General features: G+C 42.5%; 1 protein-coding gene across 1 annotated transcript; it reads right to left on the reverse strand.

The window, feature by feature from the left end:
- Positions 1-24,010: 24,010 nt before the first annotated feature.
- LOC138666743 (QRFP-like peptide receptor) lies at positions 24,011-25,444 on the reverse strand. Its single transcript, XM_069754928.1, has one exon. The coding sequence runs from the start codon at positions 25,442-25,444 to the stop codon at positions 24,311-24,313; it is 1,134 nt and encodes a 377-aa protein (XP_069611029.1). The 3' UTR covers positions 24,011-24,310.
- Between the last annotated feature and the right edge of the window lie 1,441 nt (positions 25,445-26,885).

Consider the following 26,885-nt stretch of genomic DNA (forward strand, 5'->3'; position numbering starts at 1 on the left):
AAATCATGATAGGGTGCACCTGATGTCATGAGACCCCAGTACCACTGGCGTTATCAGGTGGTCATGCAACCACGTTTGCTATTTGCACGTGTCGACTAGATAAGTTTGACTTCTCTCAATAGAAGATAATTGGGAGAAGCCGAAGGAATCGTCACCCCTGCACACATCAGCAATGATGGGGCTATTATTACTATACATAGGGGGACTCTTTGTTAAATATTTACTAGGCACTTAAGAAGCATTATTATTTGTAGGCAAACGTTGGACGGCACATGTTACTGACCTGGCTGTCAGTGCTGAGGTGCAGTTACAGCCGCACTGAAAAACTGAGCATCAGAGTGGGAGCTAACAACAGGGTCACTATACAGTTTGGGCCGTTATACAATGTGGGGGCCCATATACAGTGTGGGGAGTACTGTGGGTGCCATTATACAGTGTGGGAGCTAATGGGAGGGCCATTATACAGTGTGTGGACTACTGTGCATGGCCCTCATAATGTGTGGGGACTACTTTGGCAGCTATTATGAAATGTGAGTGACATTATACAGTATGGGGGCTGCTGTGAGGACCAATAAACATTGTGGAGGCTACTGTGCATGCCAATATACAGTGTGGGGGCCATCATAAAGTGAGAGGACTACTGTGGGAGTCATTATACTGTGTTTTGGATGAGCAGTGGGGACATCATTCAATGCATAGAGGAACTCTCGGGGGACCTAATACTATGTGTAGGGGAGCTGTGGGCCCATAATACTGTGTATAAGGAAGCTGTATGCCCATCATACTGTGTACAAGGAAGCAGTGGGGGCATTATACTATGTATCGGGGAGCTGTTGACTCATTATACTGTGTATAGGAGAGCTCTGGGGGCATTATACTGTATATAGAGGAGCAGTGGGGACATCATATGGTATATAGGGGAGCTATGGGATCATACTTTGTATAGGGGAGTTGTACATGGGGAACTCAGGGGACATTATTAAATGTTAAGTGGGCACTTAAACATTGTTATAAAGAGGGGCACTCAATATTGTGACCATCAAAGTTGCACATGGATTACATTATTACTTTCTAGGGACAAAATGTGGAGGGCACATGCACAGGAAATTAATGTTTTCTAGGAGGCAAATTTACCATCTAGGGGCCACAAAGGAGGCGTTATTACTATGTAAGGGGCACAGTGGTGGCATTACTAAGTGGGACACTAAGAGGAGCGCTGTTTTTGTACCACACAGCAGGTGCAGTAATAGGGACACATAAGGCAGACGAGGCTCAGTATTGGGGTATTAGCAGGATGAGAGGTTTGTGCAGGGTGGGAATAGATGGAGACGGCTGGAAATGTGGGAAGTCAGATGTTTCGTTGTTGTAATCTCCACAGCAGAGTCTTGGCTGGAGAAGTCGACATGTTGGTCTGGACCAGATGGAAAAGATGGGAAAAGTGAACGATTCCATCAGAAAGAACATCGGCTGTAAGTCACCATCAATAACTGTACTGTAATCTCTATATATTCTGCAGCACTGGTACCTACCACTATATGTCACCATATGGCAATAATGTCAGTGTTGGTATTTGGAAGGAGATATATTTTCAATAACAGTGCGGTCATCTCTTGAGGTTCCCCTATGCCTACCGCCCGACGGACAGCAATTTTACGACGGCTCCAGTGCACGATGGATGAAACGGATGGCCATCCGTCACAATCCATCGCTAATACAAGTCCATGAGAAAAAAACGGATCCAGCAGAAACATTTGCTGGATCTGTTTTTTTCACAAAGCGACGCATTGTGACTGAAAAAGAAAGACGGAAGTGGGAAAGATGCCTTACTTGTCTCAGTCTAGTAACTCCCCTTCATGTAAAATAAACTCTGGAGGCTGAGATACTGTATCTTCCAGGCAACGTCCTCCACATAGCCTGGAAGAGGTCACTTATGTAAAGTGATAAAAGATGATTTCTCAGCCACAAGGCATCTGATATGAAACATACAGGACTTTTTTCAGCTGTCTATAACATGTATGCCCGTATTAATAGGTCAGATAGGTCAAATGTAGTGACACATTCCCACTAAAATATAACATTTATTTTTATGCTTAAAATAATGTCATATCCACTGTGCTTGTTCCAGTCTATCCACTATGGCCTATCAAATAACATCCAGGCCATTCTGTGAATACTAATAATATAAAATAATATAAACGATTAATAAATGTATATAAATATAATAAATTATATATATATACAGTATATAAAAAAAATCTATAAATATAATATAAACTAGATGGCAGCCCGATTCTAAAGAATCGGGAGTCTAGAATCCATATATACTTTATTTATTCAAATGTAAGAATAATACAATTAATAAATAATAGTAAGAAAGAACAAAAATAATAGGCAGTATATGGAGAAAACACCAAACAAAAGTTCAAAATTGGTGTGAAAATGTCACTGAACAACTTCACAACTAAATATATATAGTTTTGGTAAATGGTATTATCATTTTTTTTACGAAATTCGGCAGGAGCTTGAAGAGCAACGTCACTGGGCCCGCCTCCACGCAGTAGAAACTTGCTGTGAGGTAAAAATTCAAAAATCACACCAAAATGGCGGGCGGAGTGTGTCACAGTACGGCACGTTTCTGATTGGTCGCTCACAGCAGGCGGCAACCAATCAGACACTGGACACTGTTGACGTCACTTATCTCCGGACATTAGCTCCGGACATTAGCTCCGGACATTAGCTCCGGACATTAGCTCCGGACAGGAAGTTGGCACAAATTGCAGGAAGTAGTATTCTAGGCAATTATATATTAGATAATAATATATAATAAATATGTAATAATAATAAATACATAATAATATAATAATAATAAATAATAAAAACAATATAAATAATAAATAAACAGAAACCACTACATCCCTTTCTGTTTTATTTAGCAGACTATTAGTCATTTCTTCTATCTCCATGTACTGGTCTTCCTATATAAAGATCCTCCTTGTGACACATTTAATATGTCTGTTCTCAGATCCTTTTCAGCAGTATATATCCTCACCTATTTCCTCAGAATCACTATCAATAGCCGTCACTTAGTGATGGTTATTTTATTGCACTTATCCCAAACGTACCTGTAGATATCAAACCACTTGGTACGTGTTGGTTCAGACATAGTTTTTTTGTTCTTTTTCATATTTCTATACTAAGGTATTAGTAATATATAAACTGGGATATTGCACACTGCCCTTATTAATAATTGTATCATACTAGGGGGCCTCTCTAATTCAGTGCAATAATGATTAATATTATTTATAGGGGTAACACAGAAAGAGAGCCATTATTTCCATACCCTTCCATATATCGGTCACACAGTTGCTCACTGTGCATTCGTCGCTCCTATTGTATTAATTCCGAGTCACTATTTCATACAATAACTATCGTATAGTCACCATGTTATATCTATAATCCACTGCCTATTGAGGATTATCCATTCCCTCTTTCATGACAGTAATTCATTTAGCATTTGAGACATTTTTCCATCCCCATGCTATCTATATAGATGCTACCACGCGTTTCACCCATCCCTCTCTGTGATGGGCACATCATTAGGTACTGTATAGATTTTATTAACTGTGTGATATAATCAATTTAGTGCTGTACATTCTTTTTGGAACTCACACTCCCGGCCATGATATGAGCCGTATGAACTGGATGTAATTTGAAAGTCCATAGTGGATAGACTGGAACAAGCACGGCGGATATGACAACATTATTTTAAGCATAAAAATAAAAGTTGTATTTTAAATATTTTTAGTCGACATCAGTCAAAGAATTCATATTACAGGACCCTGTAAGAGAACAGAATTCTTTCTGAGTATGTGGTAGGGGAGGTTTCACATTTCTATTCATGCCCCTAAAGTTCTTATTGGCTCATAACTTGTCCTTTGTCTGTGACACTATTTAAAGTGCCTACACGTGCTAAAAAAACTGAAATCCTCGGTACACCATAAAAGGCTGTGCTGTATTGATTTCCCGAGGGCTCGTAAATCAAACCTTATTAATTTGGAGTTCAAAAGGCATAGGAGAGAGGGTATTTCGCTCACAACCCTTAGGAAGTAAAGATGTTACATCACTAGTGGTTTAGGTTGGTAATTTTGTTTATTTTTTTAGAACAGGGCTGCACAACCTGTGGCTCTTGATGCCATTCTTTGAAACTCAGCCGTCTGGCCACAAACTGCTCACATGCAGGGATGTAACTAGAATACAAAGGGGTCCGGGAGAAAATTTTGGAGTGGGACCCCTCACCCACCAATTTGATGTTTGGATGTGGGGCCCAGTTATGTTGCGTGGGTCTATAAAGGTGTTTTGCCTCTTTTGGCACCCAACAAAACGTTGGTATCCCCCCATTCATGTCCACACAGTAATAGTTCCGTTCTTGGTTCCCGACACTTTTTAAGTTGCCTCCATTTGTGCAAACAGTAATATTTCCCCCTTTTGTGTTTGCTGCATAGTAATACATAGACATAAGCGTGAACACCAAGCCACCAAGAAGAGAGGCTATGCCTGCACTTATACGACAAGCAGGAAGGCTTGAGTCTGCAGTAGCCTTGGACTGTGCTCTGTGCAAACGCTACATTCTGGATCTATGTAACATTGCTGTCTTTGAAAAATGTAATATGTCACCGCACCTGCGGCACTGTAAAAAGTCAGCAGCTCCACCCTCTGAGCTGTAGCGCGGCTTGGCGATGTTGTCAAGAAATAAAAGCTTTGTTTAAAACATAAAGGTGATTTTTTTCTGGTAATCTTGATTTCATATTTTATGTTAAAAAAAAAGTGAAAAATATTAAGATTCATTTTTTAATATTAGGGATTGTATGCATAGAAATTCCCTAATATACTGTACATCATAGCTATATTTGTTCTGTAGACTCTGCTGCAGTATTTTTTCATTGCATGCATCCATACAGGTGGAAAACAAGTAGGTGGGGGGTATATATAAATGTTTGTCCTCACCGTAATGCACCGAGCGCCTCTACTTGGTTTGAACAGCCATCATGTGCTGACAGTCCCTTTAACACAAGTGACCTTTCCTGGTGCCAGGAGATGCTTTCACCCTGTTGTATGCACGCCTGGCTGAGCGGCATCTGTGCCCATTACAGAGCAGTGAATGTAAGAAAACATGACAATAGACTGTGGCTAACTTAAAGGGAACCTGTCACAGGAAAAAACACTATTAAATTCTATTTATGAGATATTAGTTCCGATTTCAGATATAGGGGGCAGCCGGCACGGCTTCAGTCACCACTCTGTATAAAGAGCAGTGGCTGTAACCGTACCCCGACACTGACTGACAGCTGGGTCTAGTGCTGAGCTGCTGTCAGTCAGTGCCGAGGGTGCAGTTACAGCCACTGCTCTCTATACACAGAGGGGTGACTGAACCTAGCCGACACCATCCCTGTCACTGAAATTAGGATGCTACCGGGAGGAATAAAGTATTTCCTCCCAGCAGCGGGGGTCTAAGTGCTGGCATCGGACAGTTTCAGAACACTTTTAATGCAGATTAATCTTATATCTGGAGGTTAATAATGTTTTTTTGTCACGTGACAAGCTCCTTTTAATGACTGATGCATTGGGAGCCCATACCTACTGCCACTTCATATTTTAGGTGATTTTTCAACACCACTAGCCTCTTCACTTGCTGTTGCTGCCTCATCTGTGTTTCTTATACCTCAGTTTTAGCGTCACCTACCAGGTGTGGCTAAAGTAGAATTCAGGATTCACATGCATCACTGAAATAGCAATTTAAAATGGAATTAAAATGTTGGCTGCATCATACACAGTGGCTTGCTAAAGTATTCTCCCCCTTGGCAGTTTTCATCATTAGTTTTGCATCATTTCATGTAAAGAACATGCCAATAACTGTGAACATTTGGTTTTATTTTTATTATGAAGCAAACAAATAGAGCAAAATAGCTGAAAACTTCAGTGTGCATAACTATTCCTCCCCCAGCCCCCCCCCCCCCCCCCAAGTCAGTACTTTGTAGAGCCTCCTTTTGTGGCAATTATAGGTGCAAGTCATACATCTCCAAGAGCTTTCCACATCTTGCCATACATCTCCAAGAGCTTTCCACATCTTGCTACAGGGATTTTTTGCCTATTCCTCAATGCAAAACTGTTTCAGCTTATTCAAGTTAGATGGTTTCCTCTGGTGAACAGCAATCTTCATGTCTGACCACAGATTCTCAATTGGATTAAGATCTGGATTTTGAATAACCACGCAAAAACATTTACATGCTTTCCCTTAAACCATTCAAGTATTGCTTTAGCAGTATGCTTTGGGTTATTGTTTTGTTGGAAGATGAACCTCGGTCCCTTTCTCAAATCACTGACAGACTGAAACAGGTTTTGCTCAAGAATATCCCTGTATTTCACACCATCCATCTTCCCCTCGACATGGACCATTTTCCCTGTCCCTGCTGCCAAAAAACATCCCCACAACATGATGCTGCTACCACCATCTTTCACTGTGGGGATTGTGTTCTTGGGGTGATGAGCCGTGTTGCTTTAACGGCACACGTAGCTTTTACTTTGCTGGCCAAAAAGTTCAATTTTGGTCTCATCTGACCACAGCACCTTGTTCCATACCTTTGGAGAGTATCCCACATATCTTCTGGAAAACTTAAAATGAGCCTTACAATTTTTGTGTAAGTAAAGGCTTTTTTCTGCCTACTCTTCCATCAAGGCCACCTCTATGGCGTGGACAGCTCATTTTGTGCTCATATGGACAAATACTCTAGTCTCTGATTGGGAACTCTGCAGCTCCCTGAGGGTTACCTTTGGTCTCTGTGCTGCCTCTCTGATTAATGCCCTCCTTGCCTGGGCTAAGTGTTTTGGTGTGCTGCCCTCTCTTGGCAGGTTTGTTGTGGTACCATGCTCCTTCCATTTAATGATAATGGATTTGATGGGGCTCCAGGGGATCATCAGAGGTTGGGATTTTTTTTGTATAAGCCCACCCTGACTTGTACTTCTCAACAACTTTATTATCTCTGACCTGTTTGGAGATCTCCCTGGTCTTCATGGTGTTGTTTGGTTAGAGGTGTCTCTTTCTTAAGCCTCTTTCACACGTCAGTGTCTCCGGTACGCGTACTGACAGTTTTCTCACGTACTGGAGACACTGAGACACGTAGACCCATTCAAAAGAATGGGTCTATACACATGTCTCCGTGTTTTCACGGACCATGTGTCCGTGTGCAAAACACGGAGACATGTCCGCTTTTCTCCGGCAGCACGTACCGCAATACGTTCTGCACACATGCACACGGAGAACAGTGTGCACTCTCCTCCATGTGCACGTACCGCCCGCAGGAGAGACAGCGCTACAGTAAGCGCTGTCCCCCCTGCGTGTGGTGCTTTAGCCGGCATTCATTCCTTCTCCCCAGCAGCGTTCGCTGGAGAGAATGAAATATCAAGGTTTTTTTTTTGTGTTAAAAATAAAGTTTGTGGGTCACCTCCCGCCTCCCATCCCCTGTGCGCTCGCCCGCTTGCTGAGAAATACTCACCCAGCTCCTGCGATGTATGCTCTCAGCGCCGGCAGCAGGTCCTGTGTGAGCAGTCACATGGTACCGCTCATTACAGTGATGAATATGCGCATATTCATCACTGTAATGAGCGGTACCATGTGACCACTTACACAGGACCTGCTGCCGGCGCTAAGAGAATACATCGCAGGAGCTGGGTGAGTATTTCTCAGCAAGCGGGCGAGCGCACAGGGGATGGGAGGCGGGAGGTGACCCACAAACTTTATTTTTAACACAAAAAAACCCTTGATTTTTCATTCCTTTTCTCCAGTGAACGCTGCTGGGGAGAAGGAATGAATGCCGGCTTCAGCACCAAAAGCAGGGGACAGCGCTTAACTGTAGCGCTGTCTCCTGCACGGTCCGTGTGGTCCTCAGTCGGCACACAGGCGGCACACGGCTGCCGCACGTGTGCCACACTGATGTGCTACGTGAGCACACGGACACACGGACACGGATAACTCCGGTACCAAAATTATCTGGATGTGTGAAAGAGGCTTTAATGGTGTTTCAGCCTCTGTGGCCTTCCAGAAAAGGTGTGTACATACTGACAGACCATGTGACACTTAGAATGCACACAGGTGACTTAGGCTACAGTCACACTAACAGTATTTGGTCAGTATTTTACCTCAGTATCTGTAAGCCAAAAGCAGGAGAGGAACAATCAGAGGAAAAGTATAATAGAAACACGTCCCCACTTCTGTATTTATCACCCACTCCTGGTTTTGTCTTAGGCCGGCTTCACACTCAGCGTATGAAAATACGGTCCGTTTTTTACGGCCGTAATACGCTGAAAAGTCCCCAAAATAGTGGTCCGTAGCTCCTCCGTAGGCAGGGTGTTTCAGCGTTTTTTGTACATGGCATCCTCCGTATGTAATCCGTATGTCATCCGTACTGCGTGTTTTTATCGCAGGCTTGCAAAACCGACATACGGCTATACAAGGGATCCATGTGTTAAAAAAAAAAAAAAACATATATGCTGTATATATATATATATATATATGTCAGTAGACACATATATGTATATATATTAATATTTCATCCAGCGCGATATAGCAGAAAGCCGGTAATTCAATTACCGGCTTTTGCTTTCTCATTCCTAAACCCGACATGATATGAGACCTGGTTTACATGCAGTAAACCATCTCATATCACCATTTTTTTTGCATATTCCACACTACTAATGTCAGTAGTGTGTCTATGCAAAATTTGGCCGTTCTAGCTAGTAAATTAAAGGGTTAAATGGCGGAAAAATTGGCGTGGGCTCCCACACAATTTTCTCCGCCAGAGTAGTAAAACCAGTGACTGAGGGCAGATATTAATAGCCTGGAGAGGGTTATCATAAGATCATAAGAGGCGCCCTCTGCTGGTTGTCCTCATATGAACTCGAGCCAGGGAGCTTTCTAGGAAAGTTCCCACGATCTAGGAACAGCCAGCAGAGGGAGCCTCACCGCAAATGCAGGAAAATATAAGTCAATGACCTACTTTACCTACATTCTCCGGGGTTTTGCAGACATGAGCAACGTTGCATTAGCAAAGCTCGTGGCTGCAAAATATTTTGACCCCTTCAGATGGATTTACATCGTTGGACGTGACAGATCCTCGGAAGGTATGTATATTGTTGGTTTATTATTTTTTTTTTATTTACAGATCGAGGGTCTTCAGTGAGTGGATTGAGAGTAGAATAAATTAATACAACAACCTTTGTGATTTTTTCATTAAAATAATTTTTAATAATGTGTGTGTGTTTTTTAACCCTTTACTAGTAATGGATTAATAATGGATAGGTGTCAGAATTGACGCCTCTCCATTATTAATTTGGCTTAATGTCACCTTACAATAGCAAGGTGACATTAACCCTTCATTACCCCATATCCCACCGCTACACGGGAATGGGAAGAGAGTGGCCAAGTGACAGAATAGGCGCATCTTCCAGATGTGCCTTTTCTGGGGTGGCTGGGGGCAGATGTTTTTAGCCAGGGGGGGCCAGTAACCATGCTATTAATATCTGCCCTCAGTCACTGGCTTTACTACTCTGGCGGAGAAAATTGTGCGGGAGCCCACGTCAATTTTTTCCGCCATTTAACCCTTTAATTTACTAGCTAGAACGGCCAAATTTTGCATAGACACACTACTGACATTAGTAGTGTGGAATATGCAAAAAAATGGGGATATGAGATGGTTTACTGTATGTAAACCAGGTCTCATATCATGTCGGGTTTAGGAAGGAGAAAGCAAAAGCCGGTAATTGAATTACCGGCTTTCTGCTATATCGCGCTGGATGAAGTAATAATATATATACATATATGTGTCTCACTGACAAATATATATATATATATACAGTGGGGCAAAAAAGTATTTAGTCAGTCAGCAATAGTGCAAGTTCCACCACTTAAAAAGATGAGAGGCGTCTGTAATTTACATCATAGGTAGACCTCAACTATGGGAGACAAACTGAGAAAAAAAAATCCAGAAAATCACATTGTCTGTTTTTTTAACATTTTATTTGCATATTATCGTGGAAAATAAGTATTTGGTCAGAAACAAAATTTCATCTCAATACTTTGTAATATATCCTTTGTTGGCAATGACAGAGGTCAAACGTTTACTGTAAGTCTTCACAAGGTTGCCACACACTGTTGTTGGTATGTTGGCCCATTCCTCCATGCAGATCTCCTCTAGAGCAGTGATGTTTTTGGCTTTTCGCTTGGCAACACGGACTTTCAACTCCCTCCAAAGGTTTTCTATAGGGTTGAGATCTGGAGACTGGCTAGGCCACTCCAGGACCTTGAAATGCTTCTTACGAAGCCACTCCTTCATTGCCCTGGCGGTGTGCTTTGGATTATTGTCATGTTGAAAGACCCAGCCACGTTTCATCTTCAATGCCCTTGCTGATGGAAGGAGGTTTGCACTCAAAATCTCACGATACATAGCCCCATTCATTCTTTCATGTACCCGGATCAGTCGTCCTGGCCCCTTTGCAGAGAAACAGACCCAAAGCATGGTGTTTCCACCACCATGCTTTACAGTAGGTATGGTGTTTGATGGATGCAACTCAGTATTCTTTTTCCTCCAAACACGACAAGTTGTGTTTCTACCAAACAGTTCCAGTTTGGTTTCATCAGACCATAGGACATTCTCCCAAAACTCCTCTGGATCATTCAAATGCTCTCTAGCAAACTTCAGACGGGCCCGGACATGTACTGGCTTAAGCAGTGGGACACGTCTGGCACTGCAGGATCTGAGTCCATGGTGGCGTAGTGTGTTACTTATGGTAGGCCTTGTTACATTGGTCCCAGCTCTCTGCAGTTCATTCAGTAGGTCCCCCCACGTGGTTCTGGGATTTTTGCTCACCGTTCTTGTGATCATTCTGACCCCACGGGGTGGGATTTTGCGTGGAGCCCCAGATCGAGGGAGATTATCAGTTGTCTTGTATGTCTTCCATTTTCTAATTATTGCTTCCACTGTTGATTTCTTCACTCCAAGCTGGTTGGCTATTGCAGATTCAGTCTTCCCAGCCTGGTGCAGGGCTACAATTTTGTTTCTGGTGTCCTTTGACAGCTCTTTGGTTTTCACCATAGTGGAGTTTGGAGTCAGACTGTTTGAGGGTGTGCACAGGTGTCTTTTTATACTGATAACAAGTTTAAACAGGTGCCATTACTACAGGTAATGAGTGGAGGAAAGAGGAGACTCTTAAAGAAGAAGTTACAGGTCTGTGAGAGCCAGAAATCTTGATTGTTTGTTTCTGACCAAATACTTATTTTCCACGATAATATGCAAATAAAATGATAAAAAAACAGACAATGTGATTTTCTGGATTTTTTTTTCTCAGTTTGTCTCCCATAGTTGAGGTCTACCTATGATGTAAATTACAGACGCCTCTCATCTTTTTAAGTGGTGGAACTTGCACTATTGCTGACTGACTAAATACTTTTTTGCCCCACTGTATATATATATATACCTATTCTATGTGTCCACATTTATTCTACCTATTCTACTGTAAGCTCAGTGTGATTTTACTGTACACCGCACTGAATTGCCGGCTTTTCTCTCTAACACCGTTGCGTATTCCTCGCAAGTCACACTGCTGGTCCGTGTGTAATCCGTATTTTTGGGGCTTCCATAGACTTTCATTGACGTTTTATTTGCGCAATACGGTGACAAACGCAGCATGCTGCGATGTTCTACGGCCGTAGAAAGCCGTATAATACCGATCAGGAAAATACGGCAGATAGCAGGGGCATAGAGAATAATTGTGCCGTATTTTATGCGAGTTTTACGGACGTAGTTTCTGCTCTCTTACGTCCGTAAAACTCGCTAGTGTGAGGCCGGCCTTACAGATACTGTTGTAAAACACTGATCAAATACTGAATGTGTGAATGTGGCCTTATGAAGGTAATTGCTTGCACCAGATTTTTTTTTAAGGACAGTATATCAAAAGGGGTGAATACATATGCACATGCCAATTTTTAGTTAATTGATCACATAAATTTAATTTATACCTATATTTTTCTCACTTCACCAATTTAGATTATTTAGTGCTGAGAGATTAAAAAGAATCTGTTTCCAAGTTTTTGCTATGTAATCTGAGGGACAGACACCCAGTGATGTATCACTTACTGAGCTGCTTGCTACAGTTTTCCCTGCTGCAGATGTAGCAGTTATCTGTATAACCCTGCCTTCTCACTGATTAGCAGTTTTCTATGAACACTCTGTAAATAGGCAGAAAACTCTTTTTATTTTATTGAAACAACACACAGCCCAGTAAGTGACATATCACTGGAAGTCTAAAGCCCCTATATCATGCTGTTCTTAGATTACATAGCAAAAACCTGCTGACCTATTCCCTTTAAAGAAGGGAAATCTATGCTGTAGGTATGAGTTTTATGGGGGCTAAGTGCCCTGTTGGGCTGTTTAAGTAGTTTAAATCGAGTTCTGAGGTTGGCGGAGGCCCTTTATGGTGAGGTTTTGAGTGATTTATGCTTTCTTTCTATCATGAGATTCAAATAGAATTTTTAATACTGTGTTTGTCGCTATTTATAGGCAGGCACGTAGATATGGAATTGATATAGTTAAATTATTCATCTGATGCGATGAGAAATCTCTACTGAGTCAGGGAGAATTTTTATATCTTTAAGCCTACAATGGAAATTACTGTGTTATCTAGTGTTATTTGTAGGCATTGAGCATAGATTTCTCCTTGTGTTAATCGCATTAATGTTACGTCTCCTTTTGTGTCATTTCACTTTTCCTTTTTTTTTAAATTCCTATGGATATAATGCCTACAATCTGCGAGAGGTAATTTCTCCATGATCCTGACATTACCTGTTAGTGATGAACCTGTATATTGCTTACAGCTGCATCACGAAAATCACCAGGCTCGGTGTAATGAGTGCGGCTGCCTCCATCTTTCCCATAAATTGATGGGTTTTCTGCGCACCCAGACCATTTGCATTGTACAAAATCACATAATCAATGCTGAGAAAACCAAATGGTATTATTTCATTACCTAGTGACTGGCGCTGGTACGTCAGGCAAGATTCATCGTGGAAATAGCTGTTCCTCATAGACTTGCTTTGCTCATTTTAATATTTCCAATAAGCAGATGTATGTTATGGAACGAATCAAGTGATTTTACTTTAGTACTCTATGTCTCCAAATAACAGTGATGACGCATCGGAGAGCACACACACGACAATAATGGTCTGCAGAAAGTCCAACTGATGCTGCGCTTTTAATCATAAAGATCAACGCTAGTGCATGCCCTTATCATCTCCCGCCTCGACTACTGCAACCTCCTACTCTCTGGACTCCCCTCTAGCACTCTGGCACCACTCCAATCCATCCTACACTCTGCTGCCCGACTAATCCACCTGTCCCCCCGCTATTCCCCAGCCTCTCCCCTGTGTCAAGCCCTTCACTGGCTTCCTATCGCCCAGAGACTCCAGTTCAAAACCCTCACACTGACATACAAAGCCATCCACAACCTGTCTCCTCCATACATCTGTGACATGGTCTCCCGGTACCTACCTACACGCGACCTCCGGTCCTCCCAAGACCTCCTTCTCTACTCCCCTCTCATCTCTTCTTCCCATAACCGCATCCAAGACTTCTCCCGTGCTTCCCCCATACTCTGGAACTCTCTACCCCAACACATCAGACTTGCGCCTACCATAGAAACCTTCAAAAAGAACCTGAAGACTCATCTCTTCCGACAAGCCTACAGCCTGCAGTGATCCTCAACCTACTGAACAGCCGCACAGCCAGCTCTTCCCTCTCCTAGTGTATCCTCACCCACCCCCTGCAGACTGTGAGCCCTCGCGGGCAGGGTCCTCCCTCCTTATGTACTCGTGTGCCTTGTTATCTGCTCATGTTTAATGTATTTGTCTATATTTGCCCCGTATTCACATGTAAAGCGCCATGGAATAAATGGCGCTATAAAAATGTATAATAATAAAATAAATAAATAAACTTGTAATAATACAGGTCCATTGTGGGCCGGGAGGATGGTGATACCATATTATTCTACCAATGTGATGACGAATGGGCTTGCTTTTAAAGAGGATCTTTCCGTTCTCTTGACAGGTTTGATTTAGGAAAAATACTTACCGTACTTGCATTCCCCATGAAATAATACTGGAGAACGTGTTCTTGTGTTATGTTATTCCTCCTGGAAATTGCCCAGTATTATGTTCCTTCCATTGAGTTACGAAATAATGGACGAGTTGGATCTAAATAGTTAGTATGCCAAACTTAGTCTACATGAATATTAGGATACAATGACATTCCCATAATATATAATCAGTAATGGAGAGAGGGTAACATATTGGTAAAAGGACTTATTTTGTAGCCTTTGCTGCATTTTTGCAGCACATCGAAATCTACAGGTTGGTACACATAAGTATCATATAAGACAGCACATATACTATACAGTATGTGGGAAAGAGTTATGATGCCTCTACACTTATACCTGTAAGCTGTCGGCGCACCCAGTTGTGTAATGTGTGTGTTGGGGAGTTCCTTCCCTATGCCACCTGCACTGTAAAGTGAGTGGTGCCTGCAAGTACACCGTGACTGCCTTCCTGGAGCGCAACAACTGAGATGAGTTTGTCATCCGCAGCTGCACTCTACGTAGTCAGTAACTGAAATGGCAAAGCTCAGTACGAGGCCTCATTCACACATCCGTATTTAAACAAGGACATGAAAAAAATGTTAGTGGTATCATCAATGTTTTGGATCAGTGTCATCAGTGTATGGTCTGTGTGTCGTTTTTACCATAGGACAGGTCATCAAAGTCTGATCGGCTGGGGTCAGACAACCGGCACCCTCGCAGATCAGCTGTTATCAGTATCGGCTACGGTGGCCGCCGTCCGAAAGTGCTCACTTGCGGAACTGCTCCATCTTCTTGTAGTGGCCACGGCCAGGTACTACACATCCGCCTCCTATTCAAATCAATAGGAGGCAGATGTGTACTACCCAGTGGCGGCCTCTATCAGAAGATGGCCAGCTCTGTAAATGAGCTCTACCGGGCGGTGGCGGCCGCCACAGACACTGATATCGGCTGATCGGAGAGAATGCCGGGTGTCGGACCCCGGCCAATAAGACATTGTTAATCTATCAAAAAGTAGTGGACAACCTCTTTGAATCTGGACAGCAAAACGGACCTATAGACTTATATTGATTCTTGTCATCTGTGTAAGGCTGGGTTCCCATTGCGTTATGGGACCGCGTTTAACGGACAGCGTTGCACGGCGAAATTAACGCCGTGCAACGCGTCCGTTAACGCGCCCATTGAAGGCAATGGGAACGCGCTTCACTAGCGCGTGCCATGTTCGGCACGCGCTAGCGACGCGCCGGTGATTCCTGGCGCGCCGCGGACGCTGCTTGCAGCGTCCCAGGCGCGCCCGCGGTCCGTTCCCCACTCTCGCAGATCGGGGATCTGCGAGAGCGGGGACGTTACCGCGACCCCGACCGCAGCCCCATAGAAAACATTGCGTTAGCGCAATCCGCTAGCGCTAAACGGATTGCACTAACGCAATGTGACCCTAGCCTTACTGGAAAAACATTGACAAGTCTCTGTGAGTAAAAACACAGACATGTGAATTGCACCATAGATTTTAATGGGAACATGTTGTATACGTGAAAAAAATGGATACAGCTCAAACGTCTGAATGAGGCCTAAATTACTGACCTTTGTCATCTTGCCGCTGCCTATGTAGAGCACAACAACTAAGAACAAACTAATGACAACTGCTGCTCTCTGCATAAACCAATGACACTTTATTTATTCACAATGAGGTGCTCAAAATAATTCTACCCATCAACATTAAGGGCAATGTACCACTACACTGTATAACATCTCACTAGACCGGTGACCAAGCAGGAATAAAGAATGATCTCCTAAGTAGTACTTGAAAATAAAAATATTTCTTTATTAATAAACATTAAAAACCAAGATATACATGGTAAGAAGGGAACTATAGAGAGGGACTTCACTACCATTGGATATTCCAAAGCATTGGCCACATTCACAATAAAATAGACATCTCTTTGTGGTTCAAAGTAAGGTGCTGCCTCTGATAATTCACCTTAGTGGAGTGTGAATTGGTTCCCCTCTGTGTGGGAATCAATAACAATCCTTACAAATATAAGGTATATATATGATCAAGAAAACAGCTATTAGTACATTCCTGCATTCTTAGGTAAAACGTTTGTCTCTATTTGCCTGTGTGCGCTGTATCATATAGTGATCTTGCTCAGAGGTGGTAAATATCAGAAGGTAATATGTACATGATGTGCAGCCACGTGGAATTCCTCGGCGTCCCTCTGCCCCGACGCGCGTTTCGCAATGCTTCTTCGAGAGGCGTGGATTCCCAGTGGCCAATGCTTTGGAATATCCAATGGTAGTGAAGTCCCTCTTTATAGGATCCAGTACCCTTCTTATCATGTATATCTTGGTTTTTAATGTTTATTAATAAAGAAATATTTGTATTTTTAAGTACAACTTAGGAGATCATTCTTTATTGATGCTTGGTCACCGTTCTAGTGAGATAAACCAATGACAGACAGGACTGCAGATTAGAAATGACTGAATCAATTAGTAATTAATAAAACAGAATTGTATAATTTGCAGTGCACATTATTCATTACTGTCCACCTTCATTATTAATAATTGCTTTTATATTTTTACAGTTTTACTGACCCTATCCTGGTTTAGAGTTAGGGATTTGTTTATGGTTAGGTTTAGGGCTAGGGATTGGGTTAGGTCTAGGAATAGTTCTACGGTAATTAAATTGTTAAACTAAAGAGCAAAGCCACTAAAGACTCAAGGTCTCCAAAAATTTAATTTACAACAGCAAAAAAAAGGCAGCAACACATACCTGCCCAGATCTTGGGACAAATGCACTGCAGGGTGCAGCCAGCCCATGAATTAAATTGTTACCTTTAAAAAGATGTTAAAGAAAACGCATAAAAAAACAACAACATATAACTTTTTATTTTTAAGTTTTAGCAAAAAGCAGAAAAAAAACTTGGATGTCAAAGTGCAAACTACAGGTAGATTGGTATATTCCTCAAGTTACGGCATATGTGCTTGGTGGGTAAGAGGTTTAATATTGATTAGTTTAAAGGAACTCCAGAAGGGCTAATGGCTTACAAGTATGTTGTGTGTGTATATACAGTATATATATATATATAGAGAGAGAGAGAGAGGACAGACCAAAAGTTTACACACACCTTCTCATTTAAAGATTTTTCTGTATTTTCATGACTATGAAAATTGTACATTCACATTGAAGGTCATGAAAACTATGAATTAACATGTGGAATTATATACTTAACAAAAAAGTGTGAAACAACTGAAATTATGTCTTATATTCTAGGTTCTTCAAAGTAGCCACCTTTTGCTTTGATGACTGCTTTGCACACTCTTGGCATTCTCTTGATGAACTTCAAGAGGTACTCACCGGGAATGGTTTTCATTTTACAGGTGTGCCCTGTCAGGTTTAATAAGTGGGATTTCTTGCCTTATAAATGGGGTTGAGATGGACTCTACATGCCTAATTCTCACCGTGAAGCATGGAGGAGGAGGTGTGATGGTGTGGGGGTGCTTTGCTGGTGACACTGTTGGGGATTTATTCAAAATTGAAGCCATACTGAACCAGCATGGCTACCACAGCATCTTGCAGCAGCATGCTATTCCATCCGGTTTGCATTTAGTTGGACCATTTATTTTTCAACAGGACAATGACCCCAAACACACCACCAGGCTGTGTAAGGACCATTTGACCAAGAACGAGAGTGATGAGGTGCTACGCCAGATGACCTGGCCTCCACAGTCACCAGACCTGAACCCAATCAAGATGGTTTGGGGTGAGCTGGACCGCAGAATAAAGGCAAAAGGGCCAACAAATGCTAAGCATCACTGGGAACTCCTTCAAGATTATTGGAAGACCATTCCCGGTGACTACCTCTTGAAGCTCATCAAGAGAATGCAAAGAGTGTGCAAAGCAGTCATCAAAGCAAAAGGTGGCTACTTTGAAGAACCTAGCATATAAGACATATTTTCAGTTGTTTCACACTTTTTTGTTAAGTATATAATTCCACATGTGTTAATTCATAGTTTTGATGCCTTCAGTGTGAATGTACAATTTTCATAGTCATGAAAATACAGAAAAGTCTTTAAATGAGAAGGTGTGTCCAAACTTTTGGTCTGTACTGTATATATATTGCTTTAAAAAAATTCATAATCTTGTATAAATAATCTGGGTTGTGTCACCATTATCTGAAACCTAAAACATAATTTTTTTTGCAAGTCAGCTCTGTGAGGGCCTACTTTTGGGATGGCCAGATGTAGTTTTTATTCATACCATTCTGTCAGCAACAGAAATTTTAATTAGCCTCCCATAGCTGCCATGGTGACTCATCGATGCCTTACTATCTCATTGTGGTGGTGGAGGGGGGCCAACGAGCACCAGAACAGAACCCCATGTTTGGGTCACAAAATTGATAGAAAATCTGTCAGCATGATTTTATCCCCTCCGCCAAACTATTTATATGTGCATGTTGCTGTTTCAAAGACAAGTCCAGCAATACATTTATATGGCCCATCCATTCCTGTTACTGAAAAATCAGCATTTCAATTTATATGCAAACGAAGATCTGAAGCCTCTGTCACTCCAGCTCTATTCTCTGCCCAGAGTCACTTTCTCCTGCTTGACTGAAGCTTCCTGAATGAAGTAACACAAGTATAGAGGCTGTCAGTCAAGCAATAGAATGTAGCTCTGGGCGGAGACTAGAGTGACAGAGGCTTCAAATCTTCAACCTCATTTGCATATCAATTCACACACTGATTTCTCATTAATGGGGGAACAGTCTAGCCATGTAAAGGTATTTTTTAACTTGTCTTTGAAAAAGCTAGATGTACATTTAAATAGTTTGGAGTGTGAAATTCTCTTGACGGATTCCCTTTAACCCCTTTCTGACCTCGGACGGGATAGTACGTCCGAGGTCAGAAGCCCCACTTTGATGCAGGGCTCCGCGGTGAGCCCGCATCAAAGCCGGGACATGTCAGCTGTTTTGAACAGCTGACATGTGCCCGTAATAGGTGCGAGCAGAATCGCGATCTGCCCGCGCCTATTAACTAGTTAAATGCCGCTGTCAAACGCAGACAGCGGCATTTAACTACCGCATCCGGCCGGTTGGCCGGAAATGACGTCATCGCCGACCCCCGTCACATGATCGGAGGTCGGCGATGCTTCTCCATTGTAACCATAGAGGTCCTTGAGACCTCTATGGTTACTGATCGCCGGTAGCTGTGAGCGCCACCCTGTGGTCGGCACTCACAGCACACCTGCAATTCTGCTACATAGCAGCGAACAGCAGATCGCTGCTATGTAGCAGAGGCGATCGTGCTGTGCCTGCTTCTAGCCTCCCATGGAGGCTATTGAAGCATCGCAAAAGTAAAAAAAAAAGTTAAATCACCCCTCTTTTGCCCCGATCAAAATAAATCAATTAAAAAAAAATCAAATCTACACATATTTGGTATCGCCGCGCTCAGAATCGCCCGATCTATCAATTAAAAAAAAGCATTAACCTGATTGCTAAACAGCGTAGCGAGAAAAAAATTAGAAACGCCAGAATTACTTTTTTTGGTCGCCGCGACATTGCATTAAAATGCAATAACGGGCGATCAAAAGAACGTATCTGCACCAGAATGCTATCTTTAAAAACGTCATCTCGGCACGCAAAAAATAAGCCCTCAACCGACCCCAGATCATGAAAAATGGAGATGCTACGAGTATCGGAAAATGGCGCAATTTTTTTTTTTTTTTAGCAAAGTTTGGAATTTTTTTTCATCACTTAGGTAAAAAATAACCTAGTCATGTTAGGTGTCTATGAACTCGTACTGACCTGGAGAATCATACTGTCAGGTCAGTTTTAGCATTTAGTGAACCTAGCAAAAAAGACAAACAAAAAACAAGTGTGGGATTGCACTTTTTTTGCAATTTCACGGCACTTGGAATTTTTTTCCCGTTTTCTAGTACACGACATGCTAAAACCAATGATGTTGTTCAAAAGTACAACTCGTCCCGCAAAAAATAAGCCCTCACATGGCCAAATTGACGGAAAAATAAAAAAGTTATGGCTCTGGGAAGGAGGGGAGTGAAAAACGAACACGGAAAAACGAAAAATCCCAAGGTCATGAAGGGGTTAAATGTTGCTGTCACAGGCTGAAAGCCGAATTTAAGTGATTTAACTACTGAGCTTGTAGCAATCATTGCTGATAGAGGCAGAGGAGGTGTAAAACAACCGTCACCTTGCCTGTATGGACCAGACTTAGCTACTGACATGTGACATACATGTACTTTATATTTGAGGAAGTCGGTAAAGTGCCTGTAGAGATTGCAGTGCTGTTGACTTAAAGGTATTGTCCCACAACGTACATTTGTGGTATATATGCGGGATATGGAAGAAATATATGAGAGATGCAGGTCCCAACTTGGGCCTTGCATGGTCTCCTATCAGTGGAATGCTGGATCCGCATGCTCAGTCCTCTCTATTCATTTGGAAGTTCCAAAAATTGCTGCTCACCCACGTATGCGCCATCGCTGATGATGCAGTGATTAGCACTGATGCTTTACAGTGCGAGAGTACTGGGTTTAAATCTAAGCATAGTGATACAGAACGTAGATTGTGAGTGCCACTGGAGACAGGGAGTAATGACACTGACCATAAAGTGCTGTGGTACAGTTGCGCTCCAAAGTTTACATACCCTGGCAGAATTTTTGGGTTTCTTGGCCTTTTTTCAAAGAATATGAATGATAACACCAAAACTTTTTCTCCACTCATGGTTAATGGTTGGGTGAAGCCATTTGTTATCAAACTACTGTATTTTCTATTTTTAAATCATAATAACACAAAACATCAAAATCACCCTGATCAAAAGTTCATATACCCTGATGATTTTGGCCTGATAATATGCACAGAAGTTGACACAAATGGGTTTGAATGGCTACTAAAGGTAACATCCTCATCTGTGACCTGTTTGCTTGTAATCAGTGTGTGTGTGCATAAAAGGTGAGTGAGTTTCTGGGATCCAGACAGACTTTTGCTTCTTTCATCCAGCCACTGACATTTCTGGATTGTGAGTCATGGGGAAAGCAAAAGAATTGTCAACGGATCTATGGGAAAAGATAGTTGACCTGTATAAAACAGGAAAGGGATACAAAAGGATATTCAAGGAATTGATAATGCCAGTCAGCAGCGTTCAAACTGTGATTAACAAATGGAAAATCAGGAGCTCTGTAAAAACAAAACCACCGGTAGACCAACAAAAAATTAGTCCACAACTGCCAGAAAAATTGTTTGGGAAGCAAAGGAAAAACCCACAAATTACATCAGCTGAAATACAAGACTCTCTGAAAACTAGCAGTGTGGCTATTTTAAGATGCACACTAAGGAGGCACTTGAAGAAAAATAGGCTGCATGGTCGAGTCGCCAGAAGAAAGCCATTAATGCGCAATTGCCACAAAGTATCTCTCCTACAATATGCAAAATAGCACAGAGACAAGCGTCAAAACTTCTGGAACAAGGTAATTTGGAGTAATGAGACCAAAATTGAACTTTTTGGCCACAACCATGAACGATACATTTGGAGAAAGGTCAACAAGGCCTATTTGAAAGGAACACCATTCCTACTGTAAAGCACGGAGGTGGATCGCTGATGTTTTTGGGATGTGTAAGCTACAAATGCACTGGAAACCTGGTCAAAATTGAAGGAAAGATTAATGCAGCACGTTATCAGCAAATACTGGAGGCAAATTTGCAATCATCAGCCCGGAAGCTGCGCATGTGATGTACAACATGACAACAATCCCAAACATAAAGCCAAGTCGACCTGTGATTGGCTACAGCAGGACAAAATGAAGGTTTTGGAGTGGCCATCTTAGTCTCCTGACCTCAATATCATTGAGCCACTCTGGGGAGATCTCAAGTGCACAGTTCATGCTAGACAGCCAAGGAATTTACAGGAACTGGAGGATTTTTGCCAAGAGGAGTGGGCAGCTTTACCTTCTGAGAAAATAAAGAACCTCATCCACAACTACCACAAAAGACTTTAAGCTGTCATTGATATTAGAGGGGGCAATACACGGTATTAAGAATTTGGGATATGCGAACTTTTGATCATGGTCATTTGGATGTTTTGGGTTGTCATTATGATTTAACCCCTTAGTGACGGAGCCAAATTTTTGAAATCTGACCAGTGTCACTTTATGTGGTAATAACTCTGCAACGCTTCAACAAATCCCAGTGATTTTGAGATTGTTTTTTCGTGACACATTATACTGTATGATAATGTTAAATTTAGGTCAATATGTTTTGTGTTTATATATAAAAAATATAAAAAATTTGAGAAAAATGTTAAAAAATTAGCAATTTTCAAACTTTTAATGATTTTCCCTTTAATCCAGATGGTCATGCCACAGCAAACCATTAATAAATAACATTTCCCACATGTTGGCTTTACATCAGCACCATTTGTAAAATGTTATTTTATTTTTCTAGCATTTTAGGAGGATTAAAAATGTAGCAGTGATTTTTAATTTTTTTCAAGGAAATTTACAAAATTTATTTTTTAGGGACTTATCCATGTTTGAAGTGACTTTAGGGGTCTCATATATTGGGAGACCCCCAAACATGATACCATTTTAAAAACAGCACCCCCTGACATATTGAAAACTGCTGCCAGGTAGTTTATTAACTCTTCAGGTGCTTTTCAGGAATTAATGCAAAGTGGCATGACAGAAATGAAAATGTGTATTTTTACCACCTAAATGTCTCTAACTTCTGAACAGGTTACAACAGCCGACAGACTCTAAGGCCGCTATTTGGTCATGAATTGCCATCGCAAACATCAGGACCACACAATCATGATCTGAGGGCACCAATTTGGTGAAATAGGAAGCCCCCACACTCTGTTAACCATATATAATGATGTAGTCACTATTGACAGCAGCATCTAAGGGGTTAAACAGATTTGGACGGTGCAAACACTGATCGTGGCTGATGCAGCAAGTTGTCAGCTATAGTGGACAGCCGACAGCTATTGCATTGTCACCTGTATGGGGAGGCTATTCTCTTATATCTCAGGTCAGTTAAAGGACGTATTGGCTGTCATTAAGGGGTTAAAAACATAAAACACAGTAGTTTGACAATAAATGGCTTCACCAACCACACTAACCATGAGTGGAGAAAAAGTTTTGCTGTTATCATTCATATTCTCTGAAAAAGGCGAAGAAAGCAAAAATTTGAGCACAACTATATATAAGTAATAGAAGTAACTAACAGACCGATTTTTCAAATAGAAGAAGGTCCTATTAGTGGGATCATACATACATGGTGTAGTCTGTGCCATAAATGTGAGAAATTAGATTACCCCTTATCTGCTCCTTTTATTTTTCCAGACATATGCAAATGTTTTCATTAAGAAAAGGGGAATTAATAGATGACAAACATATCAGGCAGTAGCATTTTTCCTGCAGGCAAAAAAAAACAACTCAACATGTATGAACTTTCATTCTTCCAACATCTGAATCAGGAGATATTCAGGACATCACCATATTTGTTAAATAGTTGATAGATCCCCCAAAATTGTAATTCCTGCAAAGCATATGGGCAATTGTAATATTTTTGTGATAAATGCTTTACTTTACATTATATAATAGACATATATACATATGTGTGTTGGAATTGTAACCATATCTCCCAGAGGTCTTTGACTTGCTAATTCTACTCATTATTATCAGAAGACTGTAAATATGCTCATCAGTATCAGTAACTAAAGGAAAGGTTACATGGATTACATGGTAATTAGCAGGGAACAGTTTCACGTATGCCGTTAACCCTCTGCTGATACCTCCATAGAAACAAGCTCACTTCATAGTGCATCTATTTAATAGACATTTGCTGCCAATGACGGATCAAAACCAGACAATATTCTCATATTCAAGGTCCTTTGTCTGCAGATCAAATGACCAACGGTTGGCACTTTGTAGTCTCATTCAGAAGCTCATGTGGGCATTTTAATTAGCACACATGCCACATTACATCATAATCAATAAATGCCAGTATAGCTTAACAATATACACATGACAGTATAATCAATAAATGCCAATGAAGAGCAGGAACACCAGGTGGGTACACCATTAATGACCAAGCATGAGGTTAGTCTTCTATCCTGGCGGTTAGATGTGTCCAGGACTCTGGTCACATATTTTAACTGAGGAAGCACTTTTGTTCTTAGAGAGAGGCCGAAACGTAGTCCTAATTTTTCCTCTTTTGGGTTCTTGCTCCACTTGCTCTCTGGAACCTTTGTAATGTAGTATCCTGGGCACAGAAGGGTCTCCTGGTGCTTGTGACAGTGACATGCTGAAAATAGAGACTATCCTTTCTCTATAGCTATTCCTAAACCGTTTTGCTGATCTGTACAAGTTACCTACAAAGCAATAGCATAAGGGATTAAGAGTAGAATTGGTGAGACCAAGCCACTGGGCAAATGGCCTTACCCGAAGGATCCACTCATGTTTAAAGTGCCCCAGTACCTCATCAGAGGGCATATAGGACATGTTAATATCAATCCAGATGTCAACTACGTAGAGGGGCAGCCAGGACACTGTAAAGAGAAGTACTAATGCCACCACCATTTTGGCAATTTTCTTACGAGCCTTTAATCTGGACCCAGACATGGACCAACTATTATTGTCAATGACAGTGTCACTTGCCCCCCACAGTCGGCGACTTGTAAAAAAGCAGATGAGAAGGTTAAATAAAACTGGGAACACATAGAGAGTGCAGAAGAGAAGAAAGTTGTAGATGAGTTTCATGTTTATGCTGGGCCAGCTTTCTGTACATACCACAACAGCCAATTGTCCTGGAAAAAGGAGCAAGTTTTGGGTCCTGTTCATGAACAACAGAGGAACACACAAGCCAGAAGAGAAGAGCCACACCACCAGAATCATGAACCCTAGTCTTCTGGAGGTGAAGAAGGTCCTTGCATGCAAGGGGCTATGCACACTGTAGTATCTGTTCAGGCTGATCACAGACAAGGTGAGGACACTAGCAGACACTGACACAGCCTGGACAAAGGGTACTGCTCTGCACAAGAAGTCCCCAAACACCCAAGCATTGTGCACCTGGTGGCCAAGATTGATCGGCATACAAATACATATGACCATCATATCACAGACAGCTAGATTCACAAGTAGATGCCTGGTGCCAGAAACACCAGAAAAGCGACTCCTTCTTCTTCTGCGTGTCCCCAGGACTCTCAATGCCATGATGTTGCCTGCCAAGCCTGCCAGGAAGGAGGCAGAGTACATGACCACCAATATAATGGTTCCAGGCTCATGTGCAGAGAAGAGGACACTGCTGGAGAAAGGAGTGGACTCCCAGAGACTATCATTACCAGGGGACAGGTAGCCAAAAAGAGAGACATTCCACTGGAGAAGTTCTCCAAGGGTGTGATGGAGATCCAATGTGCTCATCTTCAACGGTCACTCACAAACACTTAGATCCAGGACTTAGATGCAGATGGTGTGATGTCAGGATCTTCATCAGATCTCCCTGTGTGGCAGTGTTATTCCTCATCTGGGGGCTCATCTTCTGCTCTGCAGCCTGTGTGCCGTCAGTTGCAGTCACGGATGGTTCAGCGGTGGAGAGAATAAGGAGCTGTCCGGGAGATTCGGTGCTGAAAGACAGTCAGCTGCGGAAAGCGCAGGCACAAGTGCGGGAGGCGCGGAAACAACTGCGGGAGGCGCAGGCACAAGTGCGGGAGGCGCGGAAACAACTGCGGGAGGCGCAGACACAAGTGCGGGAGGCGCGGAAACAACTGCGGGAGGCGCAGACACAAGTGCGGGAGGCGCGGAAACAACTGCGGGAGGCGCAGGCACAAGTGCGGGAGGCGCGGAAACAACTGCGGGAGGCGCAGCCACAAGTGCGGGAGGCGCGGAAACAACTGCGGGAGGCGCAGACACAAGTGCGGGAGGCGCGGAAACAACTGCGGGAGGCGCAGGCACAAGTGCGGGAGGCGCGGAAACAACTGCGGGAGGCGCAGGCACAAGTGCGGGAGGCGCGGAAACAACTGCGGGAGGCGCAGCCACAAGTGCGGGAGGCGCGGAAACAACTGCGGGAGGCGCAGACACAAGTGCGGGAGGCGCGGAAACAACTGCGGGAGGCGCAGGCACAAGTGCGGGAGGCGCGGAAACAACTGCGGGAGGCGCAGGCACAAGGCGCTTTATGACTGAGTGACAAGCACCAATAAGAGGCAGGTGGCGCCGAACTGCGCTCATATTAATGCCCCATCCCCAGCACAGAGGCAGCCAGGGGCTGGCTGGCAAATTTTAGCCTGGGGGGCAAGCGCACAGCAGTGGCCCATGAGTAGCGACCCATCCTTAAAGGGGTTTTCGGATCTTAAGCTACATGTCTACAGACACTATGTGTAAATCCTCATATCGTGAGCACTGTGATGATTCTCTGGTGCCAGCGCCGGGAACAGGTGGTCTTGTTACTGCAAGCATGTGAATATATAATATATATATTTTGACACACACGCACAGTCCCACTGTATAATGAGACAAACACAAGGCCGGACTGGGACAAAAAAGCAGCCCTGCCTGCCACACAAACCCATATCCATTTAAATGGGTTTTCCAATATATTTTTTTTTACTTTCCCATTAAAAAAAACCTGAAAATAATAAACCAGTATTGACCTTCCCAAAGTCCAAAGTCACCTCTCGGACAATAGAACAGGAGGAGTGGT

The sequence above is a fragment of the Ranitomeya imitator genome, chromosome 2 (genome assembly GCF_032444005.1).
Source record: "Ranitomeya imitator isolate aRanImi1 chromosome 2, aRanImi1.pri, whole genome shotgun sequence".
Classification (NCBI taxonomy): domain Eukaryota; kingdom Metazoa; phylum Chordata; class Amphibia; order Anura; family Dendrobatidae; genus Ranitomeya; species Ranitomeya imitator.